Here is a 12,292-nt window from a genome sequence, read left to right on the forward strand (position 1 = left end):
TCTGATGCATATTAGAATGAGGTTATGTGCAGTGAGCTATTTATATTATAACTACTTGTAGATTGTTCATTTCAGCAGAGTGAACATGACTATATGATGGACAGGAGTTACATCTGGCAATATAACATAAGCATTTTAAGAATGCTATCAAATCCATTAAATTTGAATTTGTCACAGGGCCTCAAGTAATTAAGTGATTCTGGCAGCCAATAACTATAGCCTGACACATGGTCTCAAGTCATTACTTGTTAGCAGAGGCCAGTAGTTGCAATTCATCTTTGACAAGTGAGTTATAACTTCAAATGATAATTACAGTCTACCTGTTGGTCTTCTGTGAAGTCACAATTCCAGAGTATAGCTTGACATTGTGAATAAGGAAAACAAACCTTCTTGAGTTATCCATTACCACTTGTTTATTGTGGTGGATTTCTAAAACCTGGCTAAAATATTCTTGCTTATATGATGTGACAAGGTTAATTCTTTTAGTGTTCTATTTTATCAGGTGCTATTGTGTTGGGTGTAGCCAAATGTGATGGAAATTCAGAAGCTCTGATTTTCTTATTTTTATTTCTCCTGAGTCAGGTCAGTAATGTAAATGTATTTTTCAATATCACAATGCAATGTATATACTTAATTGAAAATAAATGCAGGTTCAAAAGATTATTTAATAATTAGAAGGGGTATATAACTATCTTATTATAACCACAGTTCTAAGGAAAGCATGCATTTTAAATAATTGTGGCAGTAGCTGATCATAAATTATGTGACCTGGAAAAAGAATCTGATTTCAGAGCAGGTTGCAATAGAAACAAGTAATCATTCATCTATTACTGATATTTGTTAAATGGCTAGAATACTGTTTTATAGCAGTCAGTCAGTGCTATTAAGTAATATGTTATACATTTCTATAATGTTTATGATACAATTGTAGTTCCCCATATGCATTTCTCCATTTATTGCAGATAAAACTGTGAAATAATGAACATGTGTAATTATTTATAGTACGCCATTTATATAAGAACAAACATATGGGGGTTGTCCTGAGTACAGTACATCTGAGAAGCTAGACAGCGAAGTAACAAATCACTGAACCTCTGTGGTCATATAACTTCAAGTAATTTTGTAAAGCTGTTAATACTAATTAATTATAAACTAATCATTTTAAAATACAATTAAAGGAAAGAAAAGAAGTATGCTAGTTGGACATATTAAAATTCACTATGCCCCTAATGGGGCTGTTCTGTGGTTTTAGTGGTCACTGCATTCTAAAACCTTTATGTTCATGTTACCATATGAGAAGTTACGACATACAAAACAGGACTCAGTACTTATCTCATAGAAATTATTGCTAGAATGGTATAGAATTATAGGAAGGCTATGAAAATTAATGACAGATATTGTGGATATGAAATGCTTTCTCAGAAGAGACATTAGGATCTAAAAAAAAATGCTAAGAACTGATATTTTTATTGCACTTACCATTGTCTCTACCATATTTGGCTTGTAGTTGCGAAGAGTTTTTACAGCATAGAAAACATCCACCACAGTCTGACACTTCATCATCTCAAGCACCATTGTACAGGCACAGTATGTACCACTACGACCTCCACCATTCCTGCCAGCAGAAACAAGTGTCAGTTACAAAGAGAGCACATAAAACATGAGAGTTTCCTTTCTGAACAGCAGTTGCTGTGGTTATGGTGTGATGGTACCATAAATGTAAAGTACTGACTTACTGTTTTATATAGAATCATTCTGATACTAAAGTAATTATAAATTATGTTCAGTAAATGGTTTTGAACCTGTTTATCCTTTTTTTTCCCTCCCAAGACCTTGACTGAGTTCCTCCTTCATCAATTACTTACTCCACTACTACTTTTACCTAATAGCCCCTATCACACTATATACAGCTAAGGAATACCTCTGTTGACTTTAAGTTGTGGTATGATGTGGAGGTCTTCAGTGGTGTCAAGCAGAAGCTGGAAGTACTTCTGCTTATACTATCCCTTAGGTTTGAAACTGTGAACATGGAAAGGAACAACATGGATATTCCAAATGCAACTGTCCATATGTATCATCCTCTTAGACATCCTGCGGCAATCGGCCTAGGCTATATAACCTGCAATAACACTGTCACATGGGTGCAATGCAAAGGATGTGCACTCTTTCTTCTTTGAAGGGATATGCTGGCTTGCTGATGCCTAATGCCATGCTCTCAATATGGTTCTTTTATTCCATGCTCACTATGGTGAGCTCAGATGGAAGATAGATTAGCTGGGTACTCTGTCCTTATGTTAGTGAACGTAAATACATGACCACATGCATATTGATGCATTTTAGATGCACAATCAGATTAATGCAGCTAGTATAAAACAAAATAAATGGAAAAAAAATGTTTCCCTTACAGGTGACCTGTAGTGTGAAGTGTTATAAATGCATATGTTTGTAATATTTAGATTAGCCCCACAATGCACTTTAAGTGACTGGTTTTGAATACTCCCAATGTCTCAAGTATTGCCAAAGATGATGATATTTTTTAGAGCTTAACTATTTTCATAATATTTTGTGTAAAATGAGTGTCAGTTTAGCTTAGGGTTTGGTAAGTCTAAGAGCTGTTGAAAAGCTTTATCCTGTAGTAGTGGGTTTGATTTCATTAGTATCTGTTTGCATCATGTGCACCTCTGAACAAATCACTTAGCAAATTTTGCTACAGTGTCACATCTAAGATGAGACAGCTGCTCTCTGTATGCTTACCTCGATAACAACAAAAAAATTATTAACTATCTAACTAACTATCTATCTAGATAAATAAATAATGATATAAAAAAGCAAAAAATACATAGCCAGTCTGGGAAATTTAAGCATAGTATGCATGATCCAGGGTTAGTACATATGGTCTGTTGCCAAGGCTTCACATGTTCTTGAAATAAATCTTGTGCATTTTCTAAGTATTCTACATTCATCCTGAGAAAATACAATTTACACTTTTTTTTTGAAAACTTTTAAAGTACTTAGAGCTGTAATGTTCAAATCACATATGACACCACCTTAACAGCCTACAACATCTGATTCAGGGATCCCAGGCATGTTATTATGTCATATTTCACATTCCCAGCCAATTACACATGCATACAAAATGAGTTCCTCAGTTCTTCAATGTTTTTGTCTTGCATGATTTGTCATTTTCACCACAGAAAGAATCTCATATCCTAAAGGGGATAGTGTGGATTTGTTACAAGGTTTGAGAACTTATATTTCACTCGGGGAAAGCTGCTGCATTGTCACAACATAGGAAAGATTTTGACACTTCGCACCGGTAGTACTATAACAACTGTAGGGTAACATCTGCACTCGAGCCATCTAACACACTAACCAGCAATGAGAATATGCTAAACAATGGTCTTGAAGATCAGTATATTATAATTTTAATTTGTATGCACTATTCTTACTGACTTCATCATTTGCCTTGTACTTCACCTGTTAAAAGCAGTCAAGCTGTTTTTTTTTTTTTTTTTCAAAATCTCTTTATTTGAATTTTCAGATATTAACAGCGATACATCCAACCAAACACACAAAACAAACAGTACATACAAAAAGGAAACAGTCAAGCTCTTGCTTAAAATAGGACATACATTTGACAGCACTAATGTAATGTAATGCAGTAGGGTCAGAGGAGTTGATGCTTGTAGTGAGTACTAGGGTAAGCAAACTCTGATATATTGTTTTGCCTGGGCCTCAGAGCACTCATGCAAACGAGCATATAAACACACACATATAAACAAGTGAACGCTTGCACCAGCCTCTTGGTGGCTTGTGTGCATGCACACGTACACTACACTCACACACACACACACACACACACACACACACACACACACACACACACACACACACACACACACACACACACAAATTCCTGTAGGGCAGGTAAAATTAATGCTACTGTTACTCTTTTGGTCACAAATGTCTTTCATCAGAGAGAGAACATAATTTAAACAAGGAACTTTAAACCAAAATGAAAAACAAAAAGAAGCACATTTTTTTATCTTATAAGAGGAAAATGAAAACTTTCTTGCTTGCTTAAAGATTGGTAAGCTGCAGAGATTAGTGAAGTGCCTGTGAAAAGTTATATTATACAGATATGCAGAATTTTCCTTTGAAAACTTGACACTTATTTCTACAATACTTCCACTCTGTTCTGTTGCCTGTAGACAATATATGTGTAACTTTAAGAAAGGATGTTCCTGCTATACCTCCCGAAGAACTGTTTGCTGTAAAATTTCAAAAACTGTTAGGATTCTTCTCTGAGCTTTTTCTTTCCCAGGGGTGGAACATACTTTTTGATTGCTGACAATATATATATATATATATATATATATATATATATATATATATATATATATATATATATATCCGGCATTGAGCTTTTCAACCACTAATTACAGCTGAATTACTTGGTCACTGCAATCAATGAGCTCATCAAATATAAACAGTCTGCTACCCAACTGCTTATGAAAAAATAAATAAATAAATAAAATACCCATAAGTAATCAGTTTGGCTGTTCGTGTGCCCTCATTTACATAGTATGTCAATCTCTCAAAACTCAAAACATGGAATTGTAAAATTCTTGGCATGAACATAGCAATGAAGAACTTTTGCAAAGGAACACCTATCTAAACAAAAAAATTGATTTTAATAAGTATACTTTTCTAGCTTCTTTCACAGAAGTGTTACTGCTAGATTTCAGTTTCATGAGCATTGTCTTACACCTGAACATCACAGATTTATTTATCATGTTTTTATTAATCTTGATCTCTCTTTTTCCCATGGATGTCATTAGGTCTCTGACTTTTTCATCTATCAGCTATTTCCAGTGCTCTCTTTCCTCACATAGATCCTCTGCCAGAAAATCTAGTTTTTGTTTTAGAACATATCTTATTGGGTTGAGTAATGATGGATCCAACCACTGCTAATGATATTTTTTTCCTCTCCACTGCTTTACAGCTTACAGCCATACCACAATCACTTTTTCAATTGTTCTCAGTGGGATGAGAACCCACTGGCCCCTCATTCCCCACTGATGGAGAGTTGAGCAATGGGAACTATCATCTAAGCTTCGCCATTGCCTTTCTCTCTCTTGGTGGCTGTCATTCACACCCACAGATCTAGGAGCAGCTCCCACACATGTCCTCTGAAGGCAGTCAAGTGACATAACACAGAGCCAGGTGCATGTTCCCAGCCCATATATTGGATGCCATACACCTGTCTCTGTATTGGGTTTTGGTAGAGCAGTAGGCCAGACTACTCTCCTCTCTGCCTCTCTCCCTCCCTCTCTCTCTCTATGTCTCTAGCTCTCTCTCTCTCTCTCTCTCTCTCTCTCTTTGACCAGGTTGGGAGAGCTGATTGCTCCTTCTCTCCCTCCCTCCCTCCCTTCCTTCCCTGGCCTCTCTTTTCATCAAGCTGCTAAATGAACTCATGATATCTTGGTCACAGTCAAAGCTTCATCCATTTACACCACAGTGCTGAGGACTGCTACTAAAGTGTGATACCCAAATTACATCATTATTGCTTGTGGCTCTAGTGTACCCAGAGATATGCTATACTTGTTCAAGGGATCTTAATCCCCATCTATGTCTCTCTTTTACATTTCTTCAAATGTTTTGGGTTTCTAATACCATGACTGGAATGGACCCCATTCCTAAGTCAAAGTACAATTAAAGTTCAGGAAGTTAGTATTGTTCAATCTTTGATGTCAGCCAGAAGTACTCTTCTCAGCACCCCCAATGTGTTCAATAATGACTCCTTCTGTAATTTGTATGAAGTTAAATGTATCAGTAACATATCTAAGCACAACTGTAAATTCTTTTTTATAAGATCAGTTGCTCCTACTAGTACTGGAACTGTCTGGGTATCTTTCTTCCACATTGCCCTCATTTCTGCCCACAATTCCTGGTATTTTATAACTTTCTGTCTCTCTATACGTAAGACTCTGTAGTCACTGGTTGTAGCAATTTAAATAATCAATGTTACTTTTATCTTCTTTTCATGGACTACTATATCTGTTTTTTTTTTTTTTGCAGCTAAATATTGAACTAATTCCATCATTTTCTACGATGCTTTGTGGCTCATGTTTACATTGCTTTTCAGCTACTTCAGTATTATAATGTTTGCACAATTCGCAATGCAACAGTCTTGTCACATTATTATGCCTTTCAGTATACAGTCCTTCTGCCATCAGTATATCACAACCAGCAACAAGATGTGCAACTGTTTCCAATTCTGTTTTACAAAACCTAGATTTGTCTGTTTCTCCGACATGTTCAATGGACTTTGTAAACCAACATGCATGTAGTCCACTGTCTTGGGAAGCCAATATTAACCTTTCATCTTTTGTTTTAAATTCACCTGTCCTTAACAATGTCTGCATCCGATCCTGATCAACATGAGGTTGTTCCAAGAGTTTTCTATTCTTTCAACTATATTCATGCATTTTCCACATATCTTGCCTTTTATCTGCTCCTTCACCATACATTCTTTCTTTTGTTTTTTTGACACATTCAGTTGCTGCCTGATTTTTGTCTACTTCTGATTTGATTTGCATTTCTACTTGACACCGATATGCCTCTGCTAAACTAAGTAGAGAAGTCATCTTAGACTTATTCTCCTCATGTTTCAAAACTTTCACTACATTTGGATGTTGTGACGTCAGCAAATATGTATGCAGTCCCACTTTTGCAGATCTAAACATGTTGTCAATTTCAATGAGGCACATACCTCCTTCAGAATGAGGAATATATAGTCTTAGTAGGAGATGATTTTCATAAATCATTTGATGAGCATGAATCATCTTTCTTATTTTCCTGTACAAACTATCCAACACCTTTTATGGCCAATGAATCACTCCAAAACTGTAAGATAGGACAGGAAGAGTAAATTGGTTTATAGCTTGGACTTTGTTTCAAGATGTCAGTGCTGTTTTTAGTATTAATTTGAGTCTTCTGAAATATTCCTTATTGAGTTTTATTCACATCTGATCATGTTTTATTGTTGATCCTTCATCAGTTCCCAAATATTTATACACTCCCTCTTGCTCAAGTTCTTTTATATCACATTCCTGTCCCAAACAGATGTGTTCTTGGTGCTGCAGGTTTCCTGCTTTAAATGTTGCTTTTGTAACCTGTCTCTCCATAGGATGGCCCTCATTTTGTAGAAGGAAGTAGTAGTCTGCAAAAAAACACAAAAACTGACAGGCCAAAAAACAGCCATAAAAATGATAGACGGGACTATTGAGGAAAAGAAAGGCATTGCATATTGTTACTATTATGCAGGATATGCTCAATTTCCAGACAGAAGATATACAAAAAGATTAAGAAAGACATTAGAGGAAAGAAAAATATTTATACAAGAAAAACTGTCAAAAGCTTCAAATGCAAATTTGTGTTCATTAATTTAATAGATTCATGAAAACATTATATAGACCAAGAAACCTTGGCCTGTTTGGAAAAACAAGTGACTAAGGAAGTTTAAAAATATAAAGAACAAAATTTAAAGATTTTTGAAAGGTATAAAAAACAAACACAGACATGGGGAAGAAATAGAGATCTGATATGGTGCAATATTTATGCAAAGAAAACAGTTAAATTAATCAATAAAAAACAGTTCCAAAGATATTGAAAAGAAATATAGACAAAGGCACTAAGATATGAAAAATTTCACAATACAAAAAAATCAGAGCACAAAGGGGGAACATAGAACAGAAGATTAGTAAAGCAGAAGTTAAACAAATAGAAGATGAAGTTATAGGATACCTGGAAAGTGAAGAAGGATTTGGTATAGAAAGTCTAACACGGATTATGTCACAGCATGATGGAAAAATGAGTCTCCAAAATAAGGAGAAAGATGAGGAGCGGGAGACATCTGAAGGAGAAATATGGAAATGGGAATGAAAAAGGGTTCTAATATGGTGCAATATTTATGCAAAGGAGAAAGCAAAGCTAATAAATACACAAAGAGCACTAAAGATATTTAATGAGAAATACAAGCAAAAACATCTAGATATGGAAAATTTTACAATACAAAAAAGTAAGAAAACAAAGGGGGAACGTTGAACAGAAGATTAGTGAAGCAGAAGTTAAACAAATATAAGGTCAAGTTACGGGATACCTACAAAATGAAGGATTTAATGTAGAAAATCCAAATCTGGTAACATCACAGCATAATAGAACAATGAGACCCCGACTTAATGAGAAACTAGTGGAATGGGATGCATCTGATCAGTTGCCATATGAAGATACTTTGGAGCCTTGAGTAGGAAACCAGTACAAAAGTTCAGTTGGAGTTGCACAGCAAAAGAAGGAGCAGGAAACACAGCAACTCTGATGCAGTCAATGCTGTGGTGTGATACGCCAGTGATTTCTCAAATGAAAGAGCAACAGATGACACAGGATGAAGCTGAAGAGAATATGCCACAGGAAGATTTTCTAGAACTTTCTGTAGAATGCCTGCTGGAAACGGAGAACAAAGAATGTGCCCTTAGAAGAAAATGATCTAGAGGAAGAGTTGCCTGATTTAATAGAAATGGATAGACATATTAAGATCAATGAAAGAAACAGACTACAGAAAGTCAAAAACACCCCACATGTCAGAAGTTTGATAAAACAAATGAGTACACTAGTTAAGACTATTCACAGAAATTCATGTGACATAACATAAGTAAATAGGATATATCACTGAGCAGCTAAATTAATAACAGCTAAAGTGTGACCACAAAAACAAAGGGCAATAAGGGGAAGAAATCAAATGCCATCACTGAAGTATCGAATAGAGAAAACTATGAAGCAATCAAGACAAAACGTGTCACTGTTAGAACAATACAGAAGAGGGAAGGGATCAGCAAAAATACTTAGAAAGATAGACATGATAAAAGCAAAGCACTGTACCAGAACAGACCAGGATCTATTATACACTATTGCAAATAATAAACTAAACATATCAGCACAGGTAGAAAAACTTAGAAGATATGCAGATAAATATAAAGGAAAAGTACAAAACAAGAAGTTATGTACTCACCATAATATTCTATCTATGTAGTTGTACTTCATTTTTCTTTAACCTGTGGGTTTCGGATCCACATTGGATCCGACATGGCCGCATTTTCCAGCTATGGATCTGAGCGCCAGATTCCTCCCCATACCCATAATGCCCCCTGTCTCCCTTCTCCCTTCAGATCAAGTTTGCTGCCTAAAAGTTATCATCTACCCAACCCAACACCACCTTATCATAACAAGGATCTCCAGTACACTCCTTGACTTGGACAGAGTCAAGGGCCAAACACTTTATACAAGGTTGAAAACACAACCTGCATCCATGATAAGGTCAGGGGGAAGGAGGGGGGGAAGGTTGAAGACAAATGAAGTACAACTATTCAGATGGAACATTATGGTGAGTACATAACTTCTTTATCTTTAAAAGTTTACTTCATTTGATCTTCAACCTGTGGGACAGAGTCCCCAGCTACCATAAACTCCTGGGTGGCCCTCATGGAAGGATATTCTGGAGCACCGCAGAACCAAAGGATACTCAATTCCAAGACACAATATCCAACTTGTAATGAAAAATGAAGGTATGAGAGGAGGACCAAGTAGCTGCCGAGCAGATATCATCGAGAGACACCCTAGACCAGGAGGCAGCTGACGTAGCCATAGATCGGTTGGAGTGGGCCTTCACCTGTCCCGGCAAGGACCTACCTTTCACCTCGTAGGCTCAAGCACTGCACAAGGAAACCCATCGAGCAATTGTTAGCTTGGAAATTGGCTTGCCTAAAAAGGGTCTAACATAAGACACAAATAACTGATCAGATTTGCGGAAGGACTTCGTCCTATGTAAGTAAAATCTTAGTTGCCTATGAAAATGAAACAGATGCAACTTGCATTCCCCTTTGTTTTGGAAGCTGAGGAAGAAAACTGCTAAATTTATTGTTTGATTAATATTGGCATCTGAAGCCACCTCAGGAAGAAAGGATGGGTTAGTACGCAACAGCACTCTATCCTTGTGAAAGATTATGTAAGGCACCTTGATAGAAAGAGCTTGAAGCTCCATCACTCTTCTGGTTGAGGTAATGGCTACCAAGAATACGGTTTTCAATGTCAAAAACTGAAGATCAACCGATGCTGCTGGTTTGAAGGGTGCAGAAACCAATGTATGTAACACTAAGGTAAGATCCCATGGAGGAGTAGAGTCCTTAACTGGCGGTCTAAGTAGAAAGGTCCCTTTAAGTAATGTTTTACACAGTTTGGAAGAAGCCAGGGAAGACATATTCACTCCCACATGGAAATTAGAGATAGCTGCCAGCTGCACCTTAATGGAAGATGCTGGCCAAAAACTCTAAGACTGCTGAAAGGGAAGCCGTGAAAGGGTCCAAAGCTCACTGATTAGCCCATATGGAAAAATTTCTCTATTTGCTATGATACACCTTTCTGGTGGAGGATTTGTGAGCTGCCACCCAAATGGACTTTATGGAGGATGACAATCTGTGAGTCCTGATAATCATACTGTCCAGATCAGGGGGAGGGATCCCTGAGGGATGAAGAAGATCCGGGACTGGATCCAATGTCCATGGAGGAACTAGATGAGACCGTAGTGAGAGATAACCAAACCTGACGAGGCCAGAATGGGGCAATGAGGAAAACTATGGTCCCTAGCCTTTGAGCTTTCTGAAGAAACTTGGACATTAGCGGGAGTGGGGGATAAACATAGAGGCGACCGGGAGGCCAAGCATGAACCGGTGTGTCTCTGGGGGTTTCCCCCTCCGGGGGGGGGGGTCAGAGCAAAAAACTCACTACATTTTGTGTTGGAAGGAGATGCAAAGAGATCACAGCAAGGCTGTCCCTACTTTCAAAAGATCTGTTCTGCTACTGAAGGATTCAGAGACCACTCATAAGGCATCAGAATCGATCTGCTGAGCCTGTCCGCTAAAATGTTGGACCGCCCTGGAATGTGTGTTGCTACTAGAAGGCGGCTGGTGGAGATCATCCATCTCCACACTCTCATGGCTTCTCAACAGAGAGAGTAAGATCTGATTCCCCCTTGTTTATTGATGTACCAGACTACTGACATGTTGTCTGCCTGAATGGCAATCATCCCTAGAGAAAGATGGGCATGATGAAGTGCCTGCAATGCCAAAAGAACTGCCCTCATCTCTAGAACGTTGATATGAAACTAGGTCTCAGAAAGGGACCACATGCCTTGGACCATCCTTCCCAAGCAGTGCCCCCCCCCCAGCTGGGATGCATCCATGGTCACAGTGGTGTTGGGGAAAACAGGGTGAAAGGAACATCCTTTGAGGATATCCAGAGATTGAATCCACCTCTAAAGGGAGTCCCTGCATGCCCTCAAGATTCTCACTGGAAAGGTGAGAGGAAGGTCTAACAGGGACCACTGGACTGGAAGTGTCCACTGAAGAACTCTCATATGCAGGCGAGCCAACAGCAGCAGATTGATTGTGGCTGCCATGGAACCTAATGCCCTGAGCACTGCTGTGGCTGTGGAAACTTGGGCATGAAGAATTTGTAAGACATGCATTTTTAAACTGCATATCCTGCCTGGGATGAGAAAAACTTTCATTTGAAGAGTGTCCGAACGTGCCCCAATAAAGTCCAGAATCTGAACCGGCTCTAGAGAAGATTTGTTCAGGTTGATGGTAATCCCTAGATTGTTTGCTAACTGGAAGAGATAATCCCTGGCCTGACATAGTAGATGCTCTGAGGGCACAGCAAAGAGCCAATCATCTAGGTACGGGAAGACCTGAATACCCTGGAGCCTCAAGTGAGCTGCTACAACTGCCATCACTTTGGTAAACACCCTGGGGGCTGTGGTGAGACCAAAGGGGAGGGCTCTGAACTGGTAGTGATTGGCTCCCAGCCAGAAGTGAAGGAACCTTCAACCTCATACCTCTCAACTTGGAATGGCTGCAGGGGGACTCTGATGCCATGTTTTGGTTGTATGTTCTTCAGTTTGCATTTGAAAGTTGGTATCCCACAATTCCATTGGAGTGGGCAGGGTTACTCAATTATGTATGCACATTTTATGTTAAACAGTGTACAGATTTGTACCTATTTTTCATGGGCCTTGTCCAGATTTTTGATGTTTCCAGGTTGAGAGGTAGCTCCCGAAGGTTTCTTCACTTCTGGCTGGGAGCCAATCACTACCAGTTCAGAGCCACCTGGCTATTTCGCCCCATTTACCATAAACAATAATGTGTGCATACTGCTTTACTTCTACAATGATTATTTG

General features: G+C 38.2%; 1 protein-coding gene across 1 annotated transcript in view; it reads right to left on the reverse strand.

Annotated features, from left to right (window-relative positions):
• Positions 1-12,292, reverse strand: part of PTPRU (protein tyrosine phosphatase receptor type U) — a 4,710,560-nt gene that overhangs the window by 233,244 nt on the left and 4,465,024 nt on the right. Inside the window, exon 31 of the mRNA XM_044089740.1 lies at positions 1,480-1,615. Coding sequence (XP_043945675.1) covers positions 1,480-1,615 — 136 coding nt within the window. The remainder of the gene's footprint in view (positions 1-1,479; positions 1,616-12,292) is intronic.

The sequence above is a fragment of the Protopterus annectens genome, chromosome 1.part1 (assembly GCF_019279795.1).
Source record: "Protopterus annectens isolate FY-2018-M chromosome 1.part1, PAN1.0, whole genome shotgun sequence".
Lineage (NCBI taxonomy): Eukaryota > Metazoa > Chordata > Ceratodontiformes > Protopteridae > Protopterus > Protopterus annectens.